Raw genomic sequence first — 25040 nt, forward strand, 5'->3', positions numbered from 1 at the left:
GGCCTATAGATGAAAAATGAAATTTGACAGTTCTGATCAATGTTGCATGGATCTACATGTACTAAAAACTGTGTCTTATTTTCTAATTTACAAATAGTACAGTTTCAGTTTAGAAGCTGGAGTTTATTTTTTGTTGACAGCTAAAAAAAGAAATTAGCAAAGAGAATGATTAAACAAATTATGAAAGAAATTGAAATCCGACAGATAAATCAACGAGTGGAATGCCTCTGACGATTCAATATAGCATCAGTGCTGACTTTGAAAACTACTATAACTCGCTATGTTGGTGGTTATGATGGTTATTCAACAAATACCCCCAATTTGGCCAAAGTTCATTGACCCTAAATGACCTTTGACCTAAGTCATGTGACCTGAAACTTGAATGAGATGTTCAGTGATACTTGATTACTATTATGTTTAAGTTTCATGAATCAGATCCATAAACTTTCAAAAATATGATGGTAATTCAACAGAAACCCCCAATTCAACCAAAGTTCATTGACCCTAAATGACCTTTGACCTTGGTAATGTGACGTGAAACTCATGCAGGATGTTCAGTGATACTTGATTAACCTTATGTTCAAGTTTCATGAACTATGTCCATATATTTTCTAAGTTATGATGACATTTCAAAAACTTAACCTCATGTTAAGATTTTGATGTTGATTCCCCCAACATGAAAGTTCATTGACCCTAAATGACCTTTGACCTTGGTCATGTGACATGAAACTCAGACAGGATGCTCAGTAATACTTGATTGAACTTATGGCCAAGTTTCATGAACTGGGTCCATATACTTTTTTAAGTTATGCTGTCATTTCAAAAACTTAACCGGTTAAGATTTGGTGTTGACGCTGCCGCCGTCGCCGCCGGCGCCGTCGGAAAAGAAACGCCTGTAGTCTCCCTCTGCTATGCAGGTGAGATAATCAAAACCGACATGGCTACATTTGGGGGAGGGGTAGCCTAGGGGAGGAGACCTTTATTCATTTTGCTTTTTTGAGGGGAGGGGGAGGTTGGAGAAGGAAAAGGTTTCAAAAGCAAATATAAAACTAATGAATATATGTTACGATACTGCAACAAATAACAATCAGAAATTGATGTATAAAGTTTAATTTCCTCTTTTTTTATTACAGGAAATAATTATACATAAATAAAACAAATAATGATCTTACATAAATCTCTTGAAGTGTCCGATGTAAAATCCCGAAGTGATGATGCTATATCCAAGTAATAATCCAAATGATAAAATCCCAGTTGACTGGCGAAAATTCACAATGATGGCGATGATGAAACTGATGTTGAAGTCCGATGAATAATAAGAGTCACTGCAACGAGTTGAAATGTCCGTGAAGACGATGTTGATGATGATTAACAGTCAATTTCAGCAATCCATGGGTTGAAGCGTGTTCATTGAACAGGTTGATGATGTTGATGAGAACTGATAATTTCTCTCTCAAAATAACTGCAAACAGTTCTTTGATGCATAAACTGCTCTGATCTGATCTGGTGAAGTGATCTCATATGATGTGATGGTGTGATCTAATATGATGTGATGATGTGATAATGTCCTTAAAGAAACTGCAGCTATATATACTAAGTTTCAATTAATCTAGAAGCTTCTAAAAAAAATGTCACCACCATAGAAGGTTCTAGTCCCTTCTTCCAAAAGAACTTTCTCCTTTCAGGAGCAGTCAAAATCCAGAACACTCTTGAATGAACTCATTGAAATCAAGAGTGTCAATAACATAGCTAAGCCTATTGTTCCTAATCTCTATTCAGAAATAACAATACAACTCCTTGGCCTTTAAATAGGCAAGGCCTGCATAATAAAAAGACATTCTTGAATGTTCTTTACAATTCTTGGCTAACCTTAAAGGGAAATAACTAATAGATGAATGTAATTGCTTTTACAATTCTTCTAAAATTATTCTTATATGTAACATATTCATGTATTGTGGGTGAATAGTCAGAAAAATCCAGGTGTGCAGTCAATGCAATATTAAATTACTAAATAGGAACCAGGGTTGGCGGATTTAAATCACGTTGATTTAAATTGTGATTTAAATCGCGATTTAAATCACCATGATTTTTTTAAAAAAATCATTGATTTAAATCACTTCCATTGAAACATGTACAAATCATGGACAAAGTATTTGTTCAATGCAGTTTTAATTCTTCAAGTCAACTGAAAAACTTTGAATTAACTTTATATCAATAAAAGATCAACAAAGTCTTCATATCTACTTAAAACAAATTAAAATCAAATTAATAAAATCAGGTAATTCCTTAAAAACTACAGATGTATGTTGTCAATAGGTACTCATTTTTTGTAAATTATGTCGAGTTTTTCTTCTGAAATTTTACATTCTTTGTCAGTTATTATTAGTCAATTTCTTTCTTAACGTAAAGTTTTCACATAATCCAAAGACTTTTCAGAGAGCAGTTTGTAAAAAAGAAAAATATAATGTATAAAAGTCAATGAGAAAAGGTTTGTTGGCAGTTTTCCAGTTTTGATCCTTCACCTACACATAACTACTTCTGTCATGTAAAATAAAAAATGATACCTGCATACATGTAATCAACATATTTAACATGCCTCTTATTTCGTATTGTTACATTTATCATACATTTGATGTTTTGAATAACATAATTATAAAAATCACATTAACATAATGTAGTACAGTCATAATTTGACTGTTGAGAAAAGCTTTCTCTTATAAACCTTTTAAGTCACTGCAGCCCATTTTATGTTCAGTGCTACAAATAATGGAAGTTTTGTATCTGCATGTAATAATGGAAAGAGCTCTATAACAACAATTTGCAAAATTCAGAATAAACATTTAACACTGTATTTTAACGTTAAGATGCAGGTACTTCAGTTACAATCATTGGCAGTTGTAAGCTGTGTCTCATTTAAAATAAAATACTTCTTTTTGTAATACATATGTTGTAATTTAAGCAGTTTTGCAGTTTTTATCCTTTAAGTTAAAAGTAAGTAGATTTTTTTTCATACTTCATGGATCAAACAGATTTTTTTGTAGAGAATATGGGAATAAAAATTGTAGATTAATGTAAAAAAATCACAGTAACAGAATGTAGTATAGTCACCCTTTGACTAAGCTATCTCCTATATTGTTCTCCAAAACTGAGAGTTTTGCATCTATATCTGTAGCAAGAGAAGAGCTTTTTATCAAAAAGATCCTTAACATATACAGTTGTAGTCTCTCTTTGACTATTGTAAAGCTGTGACTAATTGAAACAAGTGGAATGCCTCTGGCCGTCTCACCTGCATCACGCGGTTCAATATAGCAGCAGTGCTGACTTTGAATACTACTCTAACTCGCACAAGATGTTCAGTGATACATGGTTACTCTTATGTCCACTTTTTATGAACTAGACCAATAAACTTACAGAGATATGATGGTTATTTACCAAAAAACCCCAACATGGCCAAAGTTCATTGACCTTACATGACCTTTGACCATGATCATGTGACCTGAAACTCAAACAGGATATTCAGTGATACTTGATTACTCTTATGTACAAGTTTCATGAATCAGATCCATAAACTTTCAAAGTTATGATGGTAATTCAACAGATACACCCAATTCGGCCAAAGTTCATTGACCTTTGACCTTGGTCATGTGACCTGAAACGTGCACAGGATGTTCAGTGATACTTGATTACTCTAATGTCCAAGTTTAATGAACTAGCCCAATAAACTTCCAAAGTTATGATGGTAATTCAACAGATACCCCCGATTCGGCCAAAGTTCATTGACCCTAATGACCTTTGACCTTAATCATGAGACCTGAAACTTGCACAAAATTTTCAGTGATGCTTGATTACTATTATGTCCAAGTTTCATGAATCAGATCCATAAACTTTCAAAGTTATGATGGGAATTCAACAGATATCCCCAATTCGGCCAAAGTTCATTGACCCTAAATGACCTTTGACCTTGGTCATGTGACGTGAAACTCATGCAGGATGTTCAGTGATACTTGATTAACCTTATGTCCAAGTTTCATGAACTAGGTCCATATATTTTCTAAGTTTTGATGACATTTCAAAAACTTAACCACAGGTTAAGATTTCGATGTTGATTCCTCCAACATGGTCTAAGTTCATTGACCCTAAATGACCTTTGACCTTGGTCATGTGACATGAAACTCTAATAGGATGTTCAGTAATACTTGATTAACCTTATGGCCAAGTTTCATGAACTAGGTCCATATACTTTCTAAGTTATGATGTCATTTCAAAAACTTAACCTCAGGTTAAGATTTGATGTTGACGCCGCCGCCGCCGCCGCCGTCGCCGCCGCCGTCGGAAAAGCGGCGCCTATAGTCTCACTTTGCTTCGCAGGTGAGACAAAAAATCATTGATTTGAATTATTTCTCTTACAATATACATGAATACTAGTAATTGGCAAAGGGTTTGTTGGCAGTTTTGATAAGGGATTTTTTCTCTTGGATTTTTTTAAATATTTGAATGAAAAATCCCAGAGGGGAATTTTCTCTATGGAATATTCCTTCATAGGCCTATGTATGATAGAATTAAGTTCAGATACATGATTCCTCAAATTTATTTTTAATTGTCCATTTTTACTGGATTTTAATTACAAAATATGTGGTTAAGAACAATATTAGGGGTGAAATGTATAACATCAATATTGATGTCATTGTAAGAGTAAGGAGGGGGGGATAATTACCCTTTTTTTCGAAGGAACTTTAAAAAAATCAAAAAAATCAAAAAAATCTGATTTAAATAAAAAAAATCTGATTTAAATCAAATAAATCAGATTTTTTTCATTAAAAAAATCGCCAACCCTGATAGGAATACATGTAACTGCTATGACCCCCCCCCCCCCTCCCCGAGTAAGTAAAACATACATTTCTTATCTTTTGATGATTTAAAATGTGAATTATGATATGATTTTGAAAAGCCTTACATAAACCCCTAAAAAAAGTTTTGCAACTCAGTTTTGGGGATGATATCTTTTTGGTTAATGAAGTATAAAAGATGAAACTGGTATCATTGGAAAGCTGAATTATTCTTCTTTACGATGACATGCCATTTGCCGTGATTAGGTAATCATGGAATATGCAGTCTCCCTGAACATTGAGAAAAGTCAGAAGTGAAATGTTGCAAAAAAGTCAGAAGTGAAATGTTGCAAAATGCATTGATTTCTAACAAGAGTCTCCATTTCTATAGAATTTCCACCATGCAGGTGACAGTGAATGCACTCAGTCAATCCTCGAAACAATTGGAAATTCCCCATTGGAAACGACGCATTTTGCAACATTTCATTTCTAACATTGCTGTGTATTATCATGTTTGTGTATTTCATGATTACACTAGCATTACAAATGACACATGATTGTAAAGAATAATCATGCTTTCTAACGATATCACTTTTACACATGATGATGGCACATTGAGAAATTTATTAGCACTCAAACTTGCAGTTTGATTTGCAGAACTCAAACATGACATGGCAACGAATTTTGCAACATTTAATTTTTTACATTGCTGCATATCTATCATGTCTGTGTATTTCATGATAACAATAGCATTACAAATGACACATGATCGTAAAGAGGAATAATCATACTTTCCAATGATACCACTTTTACATATGATGGCACACTTAAAAATTTATTAGCACTCGAACTTGAGTTGCAGAACTTTTTTTGAGGGGTTTATAAGTACCACGAAAATATATGGCACTGGTAAATGTTACTGTGTAATGTCAGTTACTGACAAGTATTATAATAAAATGGTAAAATCAAAGAAAAGGAATCAAGAAAAGTTTTTTCATGTTTCCACAAACTCAGGGATACTTCCACATCAAGCTCACTTTCATGTGAAGCCCTGCACAGAATATACAAAGCAATGATTCCACACATTTGACTTCCAGGTGTTATCTCTATGGCAAATTAAGTGTAACGTCAGTTACCGTAATGTCAGTTACCAGCATGGTCGTGGAAAAATTATCATAGCCCCCAAAAGACAAAAAAAATACCGTATTTAATATTTTGACACATCTTAACCTCGTAATGAAGGGATATTTACATATTCAAATTATTACTCTATCTAGTCAGGGACAAGAGATATTTCAATTTTATTGAATACCCTGAAATTGCATGTCTTTTTTTGGGTAACGTCAGTTACTGATACATTTTTGCTTCCTGATGCGTGAAAAATGTGGTTACATTAAAAACTTAGAATCAGAGTATACAGGAAGGTTCACTTTAATATTAACTCGATCAAAAGCATTTTCTTCTATATCCACATTTTATACACTACATGTATATCTATAAACTTTGAAACTTATGACAGCAATCTAATAATTACCTCTAAAATGGCTAAAGTTCAATGACCTCAAGTGATCTTTGACATTGGTCATGTGACCTGAAACTTGCAAGAAATGTTCGGTGATACTTGATGACTTTTATGTCCAAGTTTAATGAACTAGACCAATACAGTGCGTATCAAAAAAAAACGGGACAGATTTGAAGTCTATAAAATTTTTGTTTCAAATTAAGATCTCTATATTTTGGTGTCAAAAGATGCTCTGGGGTCTTATCCTTCAAATGTTATTAAAAAAATTTAGTTTCGTTCACGCTTGAGCGAACACGGAATGTTTTTGTCTGGGGTTAAAAAGGAGGCTTGCGCCAAAATGGCATCAAATGATAAACATGATGATCGGACTTCTTGCTATCAGCAGACTTCTTCTTAATTGTTACATTATCTTTGCCATAATTTTTGTATTATGCGGTCAAAATTCATTTCCAAATCTACTAATTTGCTCAAATATTTCTGTTGTTGTTCCTTTTTTAATATCCTGTTTTAGCATTGAATTTTCCTTCTTTAGGCAAGAACAATTTTTTTAAACCGAAGTATGAGAGAGCGTTTTATTTTTTTAAATCCTTTCATTGTGTGCTACAAAGGTTATGGTGCTTGAACAGTGGCATACCGATGGGTTGGGGCTCGGGGTGCTCCCTTCCCCCCCCCAAAAAAAAAAAATCAAGAAAAAAAGGTGGAAAGAAAATAACAGAAAACATGGAAAGTGAAATATGATATCGCTTTCTGAATATTATGTGAAAATCACAAAATTGACAGCATGATTCGAAAATTATGGCAAATACAATGAAAAGATTAAGAGAAAGTGTGCTGATTAGCCAAAAGACTTATTGTCAAATTTCTAATTTCTGCCATTTTGGCGCAAGCCTCTTTTTGAACCCCCGACAAAAACGTCCCGTGTTTGCTCAAGTATGAACAAAATTTATATTTTTAAATGGCATTTCAAAGATAAGATCTCAGAGCATCTATTAACATCAAAATATAGATATAATATTTTGAAACAATTTTTTAATAGACTTTTCAAAACTGTCCCGTTTTTTTATATGCACTGTATACTTGGGCAGGTCCAAGCTATTGTCCCCTCTGAAGCCAAACTTAAATCTTTGCTTAAATCTAACAAATTGTATGTCATTTTGAAGCTTATACTCTGAATATTTTTGCTCTCTATTTTTTTTTCTGAAAACGTAAAGTTAATGAATGCCAAGGTCACGATTCCAAGAAATCATTAATTCGCGTGACGTACGGGACATCACATTTTTTGATCTGCAGATAATGCAAATTATATATTTGAAAATATTTCTGTGGTGACTTGTAGTACTAAGTTCATACAAACATTTGAGAAAAAAAGATAATTTTGAAAATTAATCATTAAGTTAATTATATGGTGTCCAACAGGCAGTGTCCCGTACGTCACAATAAAGCATATGTTTTTTAGGTTTTCTTCACACTTTGGAGAGTTCTAATTTATATTACAATACATCCAAAAATTAAAGTGAATTTACTGAATTAATTTCCTGTTTAATTATATCAGCTAATGAATCTTTGTGAAGTACGGGACACACCATACATTATACATAGGATTTCTATGTAATTCTAATTAGGGATATTTTTTAATAAGGAGCAAAGATAATGTAAATTGAAATAAATGATATTATATCAGTGGTTGAATATTGGTAAACGGCTGATAATAAAGTTACTATTTGTAATAAATAACATAAATTATGATTAATTAGTTAATTCATCAATTGAATCTTTCATAATTATAAGGTCATAAAGTTTTTTTGTGTGTTTTGTTTAATCATATACTATAATAGAAATATATATAAATCATGATAATCCATGTAAAACTTACTTACTTTGGTTTACATCTAGTGAATTATAAATTTTGATGAAATTTCACTTTCCCCATTCGTTTAACACATGGAATTATTTGCAAGACCTCTTTCATAATATAAGGTCGTAAAGTGTTTGCTGTGTTTTGCTTCAGTGTATGCTATTAAAGAAATATATATCAATCATGATAATCCATGTAAAACTTAACTTACATGTACTTTGGTTTGCATCAATTTAATTATAAATTTTGATGAAATTTCACTTTCCCCATTCGTTTTACACATGGACAAATGTCCCGTACGTCACAGCGCGGTTGTTTATATTTTGAGCTATTACATAATAACACCAATGAGTTCTATAATTTCATTCATGGCTATTGAAACTTGATAAGATACAAGATGAAAACATGATGAGAGATTTCCAGCTTATTCCAATTCACAGAGTTTTAATGTCAAACTTTTTTTTAAAAAAAATCAGCTTTCGTCTGGTCCTGTACGTCACAGTGCATATTAACTAAATTACATCATTAATGGAATTGTGGATCACTAATTTTTTTTATGAATAAAGAGGGCACAACTGGCCTTCCAAATCCATAAAAGATTCTCTGTTGTGCATTTATTTCTTATGTTACACAACTTTAAAGTCTCTAAATGTCCTGTACGTCACAAGTCAAATAGCTTGGACCTGCCCACTTACAGAGATATGATGGTAATTCAACAAATACCCCATTATGGTCAAAGCTCATTGACCTTTGACGCTGGTCATGTGACCTCAAATTTGCACATGATGTTCAGCGATACTTGATTACTCGTATGTCCAAGTTTTATGTTCAAACTAGACCAATAAACTTTCGAAGTTATGATGGTAATTCAACAAATACAACCAATTTTGCCAAAGTTCATCAACCGAATATGACCTTTGACCTTGATCATGTGATCTGAAACATGCACAGGATGTTCAGTGATACTTGATTACTATCATGTCCAAGTTTCATGAATCAGATCCATAAACTTTCAAAGTTATGATGGTAATTCAACAGATACCCCCAATTTTGCTGAAGTTCATTGACCCTGAATGACCTTTGTCTGTGGTCATGTGACATGAAACTCAAGCAAGAAGATTAGTAATACTTGATTAATCCTATGTCCAAGTTTCATGTTAGGTCCATATATTTTCTAAGTTATGATGACATTTCAAAAACCTAACCTTAGGTTAAGATTTTGATGTTGATTCCCTCAATATTGTCTAAGTTCATTGACCCTAAATAACCTTTGACCTTGGTCATGTGACGTGAAACTCAAGCAGGATGTTCAGTAATACTTGATTGACCTTATAGCCAAGTTTCATGAACTAGGTCCACATACTTTCTAAGTTATGCTGTCATTTTGAAAACTTAACCTTAGGTTAAGATTTGGTGTTCACGCCGCCGCAGTTGTTGGAAAAGTGGCGCCTGTAGTCTCACTCTGCTTTGCAGGTGAGACAAAAATTGCCAGAGTTTTTTTATGGCAAAAGTTTTTAATATGTAAGGGGCCCCAGGTGTTCAAAAAATCTTTAAATTATTGTGAGCTTTAGTTTTTTTTCCAAATCTACAATAGGAAGAATATCATAAATAATGATCAAAGTACAGGAATGCTCCAAGACTTTACCCTACATTAAGATTATGAAAAGTAGATTACAATGGAACACTGGTAGATCAAAACAAAAAAATCTCAAGAGATCATATAGAATGAAATAAATGAAAGGGATGAAATGAAAGTTTGAACAAAATTACCAAAGGATAAGAAATTAATGATTTCTGTAAAGTTGTGAAGAAAAAAATTTGTCATTTCAAATTCTCAATACCTAGATATGAATTCACAATTTGATGCAAGGTTTGGACAACTCCTCTAGCTTGCTTCAGTACACGAAATGACTAAAATGTGATTATTATCAAAATATTTACTCAAAACTACATGTATATTAACTTTTTGTGAGAAGACAATAAAAATATGTTGGAATGTTTTCTACTGATTACTGTCCTGATATTAAAGGCACTTCTGCCTTATCTATAATCATCAAAGGCTGAGCATTAACTAAGGCTGTCCCTCTAATCGCATGACAAATGACATCCGAAGGATGGTGTGCAAGGATCATACCAACGTAGAACAGATAATTCAGCTCCGTAACCTCAGATTCAGCCACCTGCTAATCCCCCCCCCCTCAACACACACACACCTCAACCCATGAGCGTGGCTCTGTAACACAAAGATTTGCAATCCATACCCCGAGCTGTCAACCTTTAAAAGTAAAAAGTAGTAATCAAGAAGCTCAAAAGTCACAATTTGACATAAAGTCATAATTTAATATGCACCATATGATGTCATAAAAATATAAAGAAGAGATTCCTTAAAAAGAAATGAATCCTCTTTCTTGTTTTTCAAAATCATCTCGGGTACACTCTTTTGTGTAAAGCAATGATAAATCCAAGAGGAAAAAACACAATATTGTGTTCAATGATGCTCATTATTTGCATGATCATCGCTCTAAATGAATGTCATCACATCAATATTTATTGATGTGATGACATTCATTTAGAGCAATGATCATGCAAATAATGAGCATCATTGGCCACCTTCAGATAAGTTTGCCACTGCTCAATGTAAATGTTATCATACATGTACTTATTTCTCCTAAAAAATTATTATTAAAGGTCAAAACCATAATGGCATAATTTGATATGAAAAGAGTAATAATTATGACTTTTTTAACAGTCTTCTGCTCTCATCACCAAATGGCAATGGAAAATCAACATCATAATAACAACAGCAACATTTATGGCAATACATATTTTCATAGTGCATGTTCCGGTGCTCACAGCTTTAATATGAGGAATCACTTAATGCCAGTAACCACCTCACCTGGGTTGAGTGCAGCACATTGTCAATCAATTTCTGACCGATAGAAATTACGCCATGGCTGGAATCAAACCCAAGATCCTCTGTTTCAAAGTCAGGAGAATAATCCACTGTGCAACAATGCTTATTCTGGTATGCAAATTTTTTTCAAAACACTGACCAAGAACCAATCACAAATTATTTCAAATTTGAAATTGATGGCAAATCTCTGTTTTATGAACTAATATTAATCTCTGAAGTACCTACCTCCCTGTTGTTGGAAGCGACCTGACTAACAAGCTGGCATTCGTGGTCTTTATGAGGTCCGTAAACTTGACAGTATATGCAGATTACCATGCTATCTGTCAAACAGTACACCTTCTTCGGCTCGTTTTCATGTTCATTGCATAATAACATCTGTAACAAAAGGAAAATAAATTATAACAATGATATGTGACGATGATGGCAATGTCATACATACATGTTAGTGGTGGTGACCAGTCCAGTGGTGGGTTGGGTGTAGTGGTGATGGTGGTGGTTGTGATTATAATGATGGTCATGATGATGATGATGACGATCAAGATCATGATGTTGATGATGAAAATGATGATAGTGATGGTGATGATGATGACGATGCTGATTATGATGGTGATGTTGTGGTGTTAAAAATAATTACGAAATGTATGTTGTAAGAATATGTGTATACTGTGCAATGAGTACTTCACAGGGCCTGTGTTGGGAATAACCTAGTGAATCTAGATGAAAATCTGAACTATTTCAGAGGATTATGTTAGGCTACATTAGACCCATTTATACAATTTGAATCTTTTCTCGTATCACAGAGCAACTGACCTGATTTGTGGCCAAAGATGAGCCTCTTAGAACCTCTTCCAAACCTTCCAGTATGTCAAGAACAGCAAAATTCTTTGCCAGCTTTTGCACATTATTCACCAGTCCTGGTATTGTTGTATCCGTTTTGCATGTTGGGCAGCAGATTTTACCATGAGAAAACTTGCCAACTAGCTTACCTAGACAAGCTACAACAAGATTAGAAGAAAAAGAACATGTATTATTACCAAAAAAAAAGACTTACTGGTAATCTGATTCTTTAACGGTATTAAACATCATCAACGACAAAGAAAAATTAATATCAATTGATGCAGGCAGTTCAAATGTACATTCCATCTTCAGAAGATTTTCAATATACAGTATTTCATAATCTCATAAGGTTAGTCGCTATCATTATTTTTTTTTGAGGTCCATCACATGTCCATCGCATTGGAGAAGTTTGCCCGTATAATCATACAAAATAATTTCCATAAAATCTATGTACCTGTACAGTATGTATGGCCGCAGGTTAGAATACGAGGAACATGTTCACCATCTCGTGCAAAGGAATGGTAGCAAACAGTGCACTGTCGCCCTCTTTGATCTTCCAAGGAAAGAGAATCCATGTCATCGTTGAATTTACTAGATCATCTGTAGAGATAAACTAGGCTAGCCTGAATACGAATGTTAGAAATTTCAGAAAAATGTTGATTTATGCCACTACGTTAGTCAGATCAGGGGGTTATTCCAGAGATTTAAGTGTGACTTTTGAAAGGGGCCCCATGTCTGCGCACTTGAGAATTTAACTTAAGGATCAACATGAATTTCTTTTTATTCCACAAAATTTTAAGATGATAATGTTCCTTATATTTGTATGAGTTTGCCAAGTTTGCCAAAAGTCTCATAAAGAATTGAGAGAAATATGTTGTTTTCTCAGAAAAAACCTTGGCTAGTCATTTTCACACTTAACAAAAAAATGGTGCTTTACATGTATATCTGTGCACCCATTCACTTAACACACGATTCGGCAAATTTGAGGCCGACAGATGAAATGCCTGAAATTAAATATTCTTCCACCACTTTTATGAATATACGTCTTGGGGCATTGCTAAAAATTGCAATCAATCACAACTCTATTTTTAGTCCCTCAATCAATCATATGTCTTGTAACTGATTAAAAATATGTTACTGATGCTTATCTGCCTCTTTTTTATTCAATTTTTTTTTGTTGTTGCTAATCTGCTTCTTGAAACAAGGAGTGTAATCTCATTTGCTAGAGCTAAAATCACTCGACCATTTGTAAAATTACAACAGACTTGGCATGCTTGGGCACGATAGATCTACATGTGTCATGCTTGTAATAGATATTGCTGCTTTTTCAGAAGAGGTGAAAATTTATGTGGAATTTCTGTTACTTTTCTTATGTTTAAGGACTTGGGGATCATTTTTATGTATTTTTATAACAAATTAAGAGCTTTCTAAATTTTGTTGTCCTACCCCCATCCCTCTTGATGGAAAGTGAATCTGCAAGAAAATTGTCATTCAACCATCTCTAATGCTAGAATCTATTTTCAATTTATAAAAAAAAAAATCAAAAGAATTCAATTTACTTAATAAGAGTCAAGTTATCTGATGAATGGTTGTGATGAAAACTGCCAGCGTAAAAAAAACCAAGCATTTGTCTCAAACAAAAATTGCCTCGTTCCTGGACACTCAAGGGTTCATTACATGCCGCCGCGCACTGAAAAATCAAGCCATAAAGTCGTGTGCTGGGGATGCCAGGAGTGGCGTCACAGTATGCACGACATAGAGGTCTATAGCTAAAAAATCCCCTGCCAAAGGTGGTTCTTGGTGCGAGGTAAGTCATGTCAGTATACTATACTCCTTGCACTAGTGAGTGTTCCTGGATGGGTGGCCTAAACTTAGGCAAGCCTGGCTAAGCGAAACAATTTTGTTTTGCCTTATGGCTTGCCATTCATTTCAATCATACATTACAATATGACCTTAGACTCGTAACGTGAGGGAGTCAGAACAATATTACTAAACAGCTGGCAGCTGTCTGCTTCGAGATTTTTTAACATTAAAAATTTTAACAATCTCTCCCGTACTCAGCTCTCGTGTACTCTCTCTCTCGTACATAGCTCAGAAGGCTCGCGATCGTGCAGCCGCCATTAGGGGGTGCACAATACAAAATCTCCTCGACAGGGCTCATTGATTTTCGTCTTTATTTCATACAAATATAACTGGACCAAAATAAAGATTATTATTCCGTTTTGGCTTGAAATGCACCAAAACGGGAAAAAATACTTGAAAAGGACAAACAGTAATTTACTTCGGCTGTTGCGCAGCCCCCACTTCCTTGGTTTATCCAAACTTAATACATAAACATATGGCCATTGACATGATTGAGTCCCTGTACTACAGATTGAGTTAGAAGTTCGGTCTCTGTATTTGGTGAGTGGAGCCAACGGATTTCAGCGGAGCAATCAATTTAACAGACCAAAGATTTTTGGTCTAGGTTATTATTAAACCGGCATGCAGGGAGATTCGGCTGAAGCGGGCCAGAGCCCAGGACTCGTCTGTGTAATACTAGGCGGACATTTGCTCTCCAAAATGGGGTAGAATGGGGTCACAAGTCAATAGCACTCCAACTAAAAGGGAAAACATAAATTATGCACTTAACTCGATTATATGGATGAAGGTCTATTGTGAGACACAGAAAATCCTGACATCGAGACACAAACTGGACCCTCAATAATTAAAAGGAAAAATTAGACCTCTAGGCTCTCTCATGTTCATTCTTGGTATCGATTAGCCATTTTGTTTTCAATATTGACAGGAGAACGAACGAGACGAAACGAACGTTAAACGCTATCGCGCTAAGAGGCTAAGTTAGATTAAGTCGTAATTTAAAGGGGAATGAAACCTTTGGAATAAGTAGGCTTGTGTCGAAACAGAAAAATCAAAGAATAAGAACAAAGAAAGTTTGAGAAAAATCAGAAAAATAATGAGAAAGTTATGAGCATTTGAATATTGCGGTCAGTAATGCTATGGAGATCCTCCTATTGGCAATTGACAAGGATCTGTGATGTCACATGTGAACAATTTTCCCTTTGATGGACTATAAAATACGCTCAAAATGTCTCATTCTGCTTTTTCTTTTGGTGATACAAACTCTTTATCCGTGATGTATTCTTTAAAAATCTGTATTAAATACCCTCCTTTGGAAGGAACACATGGTCTAGTCACTCATTCAATGAACAAGGTTATGATATAACCTTGTTCTCAGTTACATCTCCAAGGGTGGCAAAATAAGGGTGGCAATGTTTGGCTTATTTTCTCTTTTTCTATGGGACAAATGCTTGATTTTCTTACACTGTCAGTTTTCATTACAGCTATTCATCATATAACTTGGCTGTTACATAAATCTAATTATTTGAATTATTTTTTATTAATTAAAAATAGAGGGTGAAAAATGAAAATTTTCTTGCCATATTAGTTTTCCACCAATAGAGGGTGTACACAAAAATTTTTGTCACAAAAGTGACGTTTTAATGATTTTTTAAAGTGTGTGCTATGTACAGCATTGGCATACCATAGTCCTACCAGTAGATTCCCCACAGGCAGGGTGGTTGCAGTGAACAAGTGGATCTAGTGATAGATGTGATAAAAGAGGCAATCAAAGTGAAATATATACTAAAGCAATGGGGAGAGTTGTTCACAAGTGACACCACACATCTTTGTCGCATTGCGATTTTGAGGATCTCCATAGTGATCGCAATCCCGGGGGGCACTCAGTATATAATGCATATAGGGTATGTGCCGCGGAGGGGACCCCCATTTTCACACTCAAATTTCCGTTCCAAGGCATAGCATTTTTGCCTTGTTGAGAAAAAGAACAAAGAAAGCCGCTCCAAGGCATAGCATTTTCTTCTTATCGAGAAAAGAGAAGAGAGAAATCCGCTCCAGAGCTTCGCATATTTTTTGTTACGCCGCTCCGATCGCATTGAATGAGCTGCAATTTTGGTGAAAAGCGGCCGCAGAGTTCCCCCGGCAGCGGCCGCAGAGTTCCCCCGGCAGAGGCCGCGCTAGCTGCATCATGCACGCAAGACCGTTCCGTAGGGATGCATACGCGCTCACACGCTGGCGATCCGTTCCAAGGACCCCCATTTTCACAAACATTTGTCGTTCCGAAGCCCGTTCCGAGGACCCTCCTTTTTACAATAAGCCCGCTCCAAGGCCCCCGTTTTTTGTCTCGCCCGCGGCACACCCCCAGCACTTTTTTGGTCGAGTGCCCCCCCCCCCCCCCCGGGATCGCAATATTCAAATACTCATAACTTTCTCATTATTTGTCTGATTTTTCTCAAACTTTCGTATATCTGTTTCTTCGATTTTTCTGTTTTCACACAAGCTATCTTGCTCCAAAGGTTTCATTCTCCTTTAACAGACACACATGCAAACTCATTTTTTCCGAGGACTGTCAAAGATTGGAACCATCTCCCCTCCTCAGTTATATCCCAACCATAGCAACTTTTAAGTCAGCACTCAAAAAAACCCATAAAATCGGAACCTTAAGTTGGTGACCGTACGCAACACACCTCCAGTTTAAACACCTTTATGGCGTCTTTTGGAGGATTCCTACCAAGTACAAAGTACCATTGTCCTTCAATGATTTCATTCTATAACCCCCCCCCCCCCCCCGCCATGACAAGTAACGCTGAATACTGTTGGTTTGATATAAATTACCATTATACTCCTTCACCCATAAGTGCTCAGATATACCCCCTAGTATTATGCCCCAAATAATAAAACACCCTAAAACCAAGGTGTGCTGTATGCATTGGCATTATATATCTTCATTGCATTACCCCCCCCCCCCGGCCATGACTAGTCCCGGGTCACGTGACATCCTGCCGGCTTTAGGTATACCGTTATTCTATGCTAACTGAAGTCATGGAAGTTAGCAACCTAAAATAATTTAGACCCTAGACCAAAAGCTTCGGTCTCTGTTTTGTTGGTTGTTCAGCTGAACTTCGTTGGCTTCACTCACCAAATACAGAGACAGAAGTTCTACTTCTAGCGCGATCTGTACAGGGCCAGGGGACTCAATGGCCATATGTTAAGATCGGATAAAACGGGAAAGGGAATTTGCGCGACAGCCGAGGTAAGTCACTGTTTTTGTTCCTTTTAACTTCATTTTTCTCCGTTTTTTGGCAATTGATGCCAAGAGGGAATATAAATTTGCACTCTGGTCACTATAATTTTCGAAATTTTTATTAGACAAAAATTGAAAAGCCCCGACAGGGGGATTTTGCATTGCAAGTCCCCTAATGGTGGCTGCACGATAGCGAGCCGTCTGTGTACGAGAAATAAAAAAAAATGTTAAAAAACTCCTCGAAACAGACGGCTGCCAGCTGTCTATTTAGACCCCTAAAATACAGGATTGCCCAAGTCCAAGAGTGCTTGCAGAATCAATGTGTGTGCCCCATGCCTTTCTTTCTGCGTTAGTAAAGCCCAAAGGCCACAGATAGACAGACAGGGCTCAGTCGAGTCTCAGAAAATCACTCAATCATTGATCCGCACAATTATTCACCATGCATCGGACATTATTATTAGGAAGTAAATGATAAAAACAATTGCATAAATCTAACACAAATTGAAATCTAAACAGTACCAAACTAAGATTAACCAACCTTCGTTTCTGGGGATTTATTCAACAATTTCTGACATGAGTGAGCCAACGCAGTTCAGCGGAACAACCAACCAAAAAAAAGAGACTGAACAACCAACCAAAATACAGAGACTGAAGCTTTTTTTGGTCTAGTGATTCGGGTACCGCGCGTACACTGGATCAGAACGGAGAATCTATAGTGCAGACGGCCGGTCAATCAACGTCCAGGCCAGGGGAGCGGCGGAACGGATCCGGTTCTAGGGCGACCCGGGGGCCACTTACATTGACGAGTGGATACCATGCGCGACCAAAAAAAAAACGTAAAGAGGATGTCTTTTTAACGATAGGGCACGTTACGTACGTAACGTGATAAGGGTGTTAAAACACAAAAATAATGAAAAAAGGGGTATCTATTTCGCTAGGAAAATTACATGTTTAGGGTCGAATTTGCGGGGATGATAAAACAAAATTAAAATGTTTTATAAAGGATGTCCTTTTTGCCCCAACACTTCGTGTTTAGAGTCGATTTGCGCGAGGTGTAGAAGGTGGGGTCGTACTAAACCAAATAAGGTAAAGCCGACGATTAAGGACACGTAACAAAAAACTTGTTTAGGGGTTCATTAGGAAATATTTGCCAACTTGGAGTATCGTTTTGTTTCCAATACTTGTTAATTAAGGGTAGCGTTTCACACGCCAATACTTAATTGTTAAGCATTTTCAGAATATGGAAAGTATGTGTTTAGGGTGCTTTTCGAGACCCCATGGTCGCGAATGGTATCCACTATAAAGGTTTTTGTTTAGAGGGAGGAGAGTGGTTCGAAGTGGGGATCGAGGGGGAGGCCCGGGGGAGGCACACTTTTTTGTTCATGGCTTGCTGTCTTGTTTATATGAATAGAGAAGCAACAGCCCAGGACCAAAATCCAGTTAAAACCAATTAGAGCAAAACCAATTGAAACCAGTTGGCCAACTGGTTTCAATAGGGAAATTGGAACAACTGGTTCCAATTGAAAACCAGTTGCCAATTGGTTCCAGTTAAAACCAATTGGGCAACTGGAACCAGTTGGCAATTGGTTTCAATTGGTTTCCAATTGGTTCCAGTTGTTCCAATTTCCCTATTGAAACCAGTTGAATCCAATTGGAGGTAACTGGTTTCAATTGGTTCCAGTTGAAACCAATTGGAGGCAACTGGTTTCAACTGGAACCAGTTGAAACCAATTGATTTCCAACTGGATCCAATTGGAACTTCCAGTTGGAATGAACTTAATTAGTTACAAATTAATTAACACTTGCACTAACTATTGCTCATGTCAACACAGAAGCAGTGTTATGCCTGTATATACCAATGTAAAGGGCATTGATAAAATGCAGACTTTCATGTGTACATATTTATATGGAAGATCTTCAAATATATGTATTTTTATTTGATGCAATTTGGTAACAGTTAGTGGTGTACTAATTATCTTTTAATCTATTCTAATTATAATCTATAACATTTATGAACATGGTTTTCACTGCTAAGTATTCCAAACACTTATCTTAAAAAAGTGTGGTACTTCAAATTAACAAAAATCAACAGATATATTGTAAATTATGATGAATCTCATAAAAACATTAATTTGTGCACACTGGCAGAAAATATGCAAATTAACTGGTTTCAATTGGATCCAGTTGGGTAACTGGAAAATTTCCAATTGGAAACCAATTGGAAATCATTTCCAGTTACCAAACTGGTTCCAGTTTTATTTACAGTTACCCAACTGGTTCCAATTAGAATTCATTTCCAGTTAGAAGTCATCTCCAGTTACCCGATTGGTTCCATTTAGGATTTCCAGTTACCCAACTGGTTCCAGTTAGAAATCATTTCCAGTTGGAAGTCATTTCCAGTTACCCAACTGGTTCCAGTTAGGAGAAGTTCCAGTTGCCCAACTGGTTCCAGTTAGGATTTCCAGTTACCCAACTGGTTCCAGTTAGGATTTCCAGTTGCCCAACTGGTTCCAGTTAGGATTTCCAGTTGCCCAACTGGTTCCAGTTAGGATTTCCAGTTACCCAACTGGTTCCAGTTAGGATTTCCAGTTGCCCAACTGGTTCCAGTTAGGATTTCCAGTTGCCCAACTGGTTCCAGTTAGGATTTCCAGTTACCCAACTGGTTCCAGTTAGGATTTCCAGTTGCCCAACTGGTTCCAGTTAGGATTTCCAGTTGCGCAACTGGTTCCAGTTAGGATTTCCAGTTACCCAACTGGTTCCAGTAAGGATTTCCAGTTGCCCAACTGGTTTCAACTGGAAATTGTTAAATTCCAGTTAAAACCAATTGAAACCAGTTGAAACCAATTGAAACCAATTGAAACCAGTTGGAAATCCAACTGGTTTCAATTGGATTTTGGTCCTGGGAGGGGTCGGGGCCTGGTTATAACCATCTGCACGGCCCTTCAAGAATAGTAAAAAGAAGAATTAAGAAGGAGTGGGGGTGATCACGGGCAGGGCCGGGCAATGCAGAAAGAGATGCAATCGAACGTAACTTGACTTTATAAAATGCACGCATTAAAGCCTGCGATTGATTTTCATGATTTCTGCTAGGCCTCGATCTGCTCATCGCGGATAAATATCTAAAACAAACCAAGAAATAAAAACAAATCAGCCGTGCTTCGCAAGACGTACACTTTGGCGCTTCATAAAATGTACACACCAATTATGTTTTTGCTTTATTGGAGGTTTAATTTCAAGAAGGCAAAATCAAATTTTAATTAGGCCTACATTTTAAAATTAATTACCATTAAACGTGTGCTTTCTTAACCATACATTACATCACACATATTCTCATTTCGATGTTTTATTTTGTTTTAAATAACATTTAGCTATTAAGTTTATTATGATATTTTATGCTAGGCTAGGCCTATACAGTATGCATTATATATATTAAGCAATGAAGCTGAGTCTCCACCCATTAACAATCATGCATGGAAAAAATGATAATAAATATCAAAATCTATTTGTAGGTTTCTTGATCACATGAATATTATCCATTCATCTGCCACTTCTAGTTCAATAGAAAATGATCCATGACCCCCCCCCCCCAACTCTCCCTCCTTCTAATTCCACCCCCTCACTTTCAAACCCAACCTCAGGCTACCATGCCAGATGGTAGTCATCAATCATTAATTCAACCATAAACTCGTACAGAAGGAATGCATAAATACACATTATTCAAATGTGATGAATTTATTTTGCAAGGCCCAAATTCGAAACTACACGATTAATATGCACGTTGTTTAAGATACACGTATATATACACCAACTTTTCATGTGGGAGTCAATTTTGTGTGCAAATTAGATCGACTTGTAATGTAAACTGATTAACTTTCTCAATATTTGATAATAAATTCAATTCTTGACATATACTAAATAAACTATATAGCAATGGAGTATTACTTCTTTACAAATTAGTAAATACATGCACTGACAACTCATATATTTAACACTTTACAATTTCTGGGTTTTTTTATTTCGTAGAAGCTCTTAAGAGAATATATCAAACATTTTCCCCCCTTTAATCTGATACTGTCCTTGTCTCTTAAAAAAAAGGTTATCATTGAGTGTTACATTAAAAACTCCATATCAAACTTTTTTCCAATGCATCGTGTACATAGTGATAAATAATGTTGGTGATAATAATGTTTATACATTAAGTATAACTCTACCCATTATCTTTTCGAGTGCAATATTATCAATAAACATTAAAGAGATTAATACTCAAATATTCAAAAGAGTATTAACACTAATTCTTAAAAAAAAACACCGTCATAAATTACATAGCATAGCCTCGGCCCTAACCCTCCCTACCAAAACAATACACCACCCTCCCCCAAATCCCACAATCAGAACGTTTTTGTTATGTAATGGTATTTATAAAAATCATTCAAAATCAGTAATAGTAAGCCTACATTGCAAAATGTTACATAAATGTTACATTATCAACAAAGTCACTGTTCACAAAAGTCAAATAATTATTCATAATACAGAAAATTGTACAAAAATCATAGTATCTTGACATATTTGTACAGGTGGGTAATTTTTGTAAGAAAAAATGAAAACACTAGCCATTTTTATGAAATCACAAAAATCATGCTTCAATAGCTTCCAGAAAATGCATTGCTCAACGTTAATGAAACTGAACAAAATTATATTTGTTCAATAGTCTTTATCGAATTAAGTCATTTAGTTAAAAAAACATATACGTTATCTAAAACATATACATAACACATGATCTGATAGAATATTAACCCCAACAAATAAAAATACAAAAAGTACAGAATATGACATTTAAATCACACCTCTCCCAGAGCGAGACGAGGGACTATTCCAGAAGCGGGACACACTATAGCTCCCTCTGGAGTGAGCAGTTTATATTTCATTTCATTTATTTATTTTTTACATTTTCACTCCAGTATAGGAGCCACAATACATCCCAAAAGACGACCACCCCCCCCCCCCCGATCCACTCCGAGAGAAGTGCGACTAGGGACCTGGCAGCACCATCAAATTTAGAGTGTTCGATCCTGTAACAAGTCAGAAAACGAGTATACCTTTGACTTGGGGTTTATCAGCCTCTACCAACCCGAGTCAGATTTGACTTAACATAATTTATACAAGTCAAGTTGAAAGACAAATTTAAACAAAATGAATGCAGTTGCTTAACTCAAGGTAAAGTGTGTAGCTTCAAACAATAAGCTAAGTGGGGCGTTTCTTGAAATAGTAAATGATTTCCTCTAACTATACTAATTATCTTGATTATTGCATTTTATTGCATCTGATTGACTCAGAGTTGAGTTTACACCTACAAAAAATGCTTCATGAAACACCCCTGGTTTAGAATTTCAGTTAATGAACTTGATTAAAACAGTATTAACAAACCTGAATTTACTCAGGGACTACACTATTTTGTGGCAATTATTTGGATTCTCTCGTCAATCATACAGCGGTATTTTAGAATCTGGATTACTCTAGAAACAGAAGTTATAAGCCTAACTGGGGTACAATAAAGCTCACAAGCTCACAGTTAGGCATCAGATTTGTTGCACCGTTTACCAGTAATCCGAAATTATCCAAGTCATGAAATTGAATAAGTGGAGCTTAGGCTAAAGGGAGGAATTTGGTCTGGTCACAATATCTGTCTTTTTTAAAGAACAAATCATTCCTATCTCACTCGGATCATTACTTTGATTTATACACAAGATTATTTGTTCATTACATACCAGATTAATCTGTCATTAACTTGGTGTCAAATTTTATTTTCTAGACATTTGTATATAAAAATGTTGCAAAAACAATAAATGAAAAATGAAAAACATAAGCTTATTAACCAAATATGGCCTACAGCTTTATCGTTTTCTTCTTCTTCATCAAATATATTTTTTTAGGCCGCCACGTCATTCAACAATTAGTGTGTTCTGATACTGATTTCAATTCAAGACCTATACCAATAGGGGAAGGCGGGGTCAGTTATGACACTTTTTGCCTAATTTTTGCATGTTAGATTTGATATGATTAATAATCTTGTAGAAATAAGTACCTTGCCTTAAAATTTAATTCTTCAGAAATATTTCTCACCTATATATAACTTTCTACCCCCACACTAAATAGTCACGATCACCTTTGAAAAAAGAGATGTCAAATGGCACAACTTGCGCCATCTGTGGGGTAAGTTGAGCCACCTTCTGGGGTAAGTTGAGCCACAAAAGCTATGTATAAAATGTATGGGGGAAAAACCAGCATGTCATTTTTTATTTAAAGTCTTTTCACCTGCTAATTCTCTCTATATATAGAAACCGACATCCTCTAAAAGGAAAAGAACAGTCATGTAAATTTGCTCCTTTCTGCCTTCATATCAATGGCTTTTTTAAAGGTTTGTTGTGTTGAATATATACATTACCACAAGAATTACCATGGCTGAACTTGCCCCATGTTAGCTGGCTCAACTTGCCCCAGTCCTAACTTAATACGATAATTTCGCATCCACACATTTTCTTATTCATCCATCATGTAAAAAATTACAAGAATGAAGATCCATACATGGACTAGCTGTTGTTCTCATGTCTTTATTATATTCAAAGACGTCTGCGTTTTTTATAATGTAAAAGCACTTATCTATTTCACACCCTTTTTAATTTTTTGGTTGAAATTTGTATTTTTCTCTAAAAAAAGGTCTTGTTGATTCAAAGTTGAAAACAATGTGGTGTTGTTAGGGGTTATGCTATGGGCCATCAATATATGGCACCACCACAATGTCTGACTCATTTATTATTGGCCTTGGGGTGGTGGCTCAACTTGCCCCTAGGCTCAACTTACCCCGCCTTCCCTATAGCTCAACGTACCTCCCTTTCGCTGAAACATGCAGACTGTTTTGCTCTCATGTTTTTTTTTATTTCGCTCATTATTTTTATACCTTAGATCTTATACTTCTACTATTTTAAGTCATTGTCATTGTCAATCTATCCTAAATAAATTTTCAATATTGCTATATTTACATCATCGCCATTACACAAACATCATTAGTATAAAACACAAGCATCATATCTGGTTATTATCGCCATATACCCTTGCATTTCCCTTTGCCACTATTTACAATTGACCTACTATACTGTATGGTAAATAATACATGCTGCGATTTGTTAATAATAATAATAATGCTCAATTCTTGTATAGCGCATCACACATTAGCATGTCCCTATGCGCTTAAAGAAGAAATAGTGAAAGGTATATAACAATAAAGTAATCGAGATATTTAGATTGGACCATTAGTTCAAAGTTAGTTTTTTATGCATTGAAAAGATATGTTTTGAGGGATCTCCTGAATGTACATAAATCACTTTGATATCTCATTGAATTAGGTAAAGCATTCCAGAGGACAGCAGAGGCATGAGTAAAAGCACGCTCACCATATGACTTTGTAAAGACAGAGGGAACAACAAATAATGCTTTTGAGCTTGATCTAAGATTTCGGGATGGCTGGTAATATGAAACTAAATCGAGTAAATAGGACGGGGCAATTTTATAAAAACAGTTGTGTGCAAAAACTAGAAGTTTGAATACAATCCGGGAACGGACAGGGAGCCAATGTAATTCTCTGAGAACTGGAGTAATTGCTTCATACTTGTGTGTTCGTGTTACTAATCTCGCAGCTGAATTTTGAATTGTTTGCAGTTTTTTAATTTGTTTAATAGGTAATCCTGAAAGGAGACTATTGCAGAAATCAATGTGACATAAAACAAAAGCATGTACCAATTTTTCAGTGGTGGGTTTGTCCAAGAATTCACGAAGTTTACCAATTTTGTATAAGGCATATGATGCAGAGCGACATTTTGGGGATATAAATTCATCGAATGTCAATTTATAATCAAATATAACTCGTAGATTTCTACAAGAAATACTTGCGCGTATGTCCATTCCACCGAGTTTTAACATCTGGATTG

General features: G+C 35.5%; 1 protein-coding gene across 1 annotated transcript; it reads right to left on the bottom strand.

Annotated features, from left to right (window-relative positions):
- Positions 1–11294: 11294 nt before the first annotated feature.
- On the bottom strand, positions 11295–14750 carry LOC121405943 (tripartite motif-containing protein 59-like). The gene is made up of 3 exons (XM_041596937.1): positions 12409–14750; positions 11928–12112; positions 11295–11492 (listed from the first exon to the last, which is right to left on the bottom strand). The coding sequence occupies exons 1-3, from the start codon at positions 12527–12529 to the stop codon at positions 11310–11312; spliced, it is 489 nt and encodes a 162-aa protein (XP_041452871.1). The 5' UTR covers positions 12530–14750; the 3' UTR covers positions 11295–11309.
- Between the last annotated feature and the right edge of the window lie 10290 nt (positions 14751–25040).

The sequence above is a fragment of the Lytechinus variegatus genome, chromosome 1 (assembly GCF_018143015.1).
Source record: "Lytechinus variegatus isolate NC3 chromosome 1, Lvar_3.0, whole genome shotgun sequence".
NCBI classification, from domain to species: domain Eukaryota; kingdom Metazoa; phylum Echinodermata; class Echinoidea; order Temnopleuroida; family Toxopneustidae; genus Lytechinus; species Lytechinus variegatus.

What these genes read in the sequence shown, in the direction of transcription:
- LOC121405943 (XM_041596937.1), bottom strand. Translation starts at nt 12,529, where the DNA reads ATGGATTCTCTTTCCTTGGAAGATCAAAGAGGGCGACAGTGCACTGTT. An exon ending in CGGCCATACATACTGTACAG is followed by an intron (nt 12,113 to 12,408) that starts GTACATAGATTT and finishes ATCTTGTTGTAG; the next exon opens with CTTGTCTAGGTAAGCTAGTT. An exon ending in CATCTTTGGCCACAAATCAG is followed by an intron (nt 11,493 to 11,927) that starts GTCAGTTGCTCT and finishes CTTTTGTTACAG; the next exon opens with ATGTTATTATGCAATGAACA.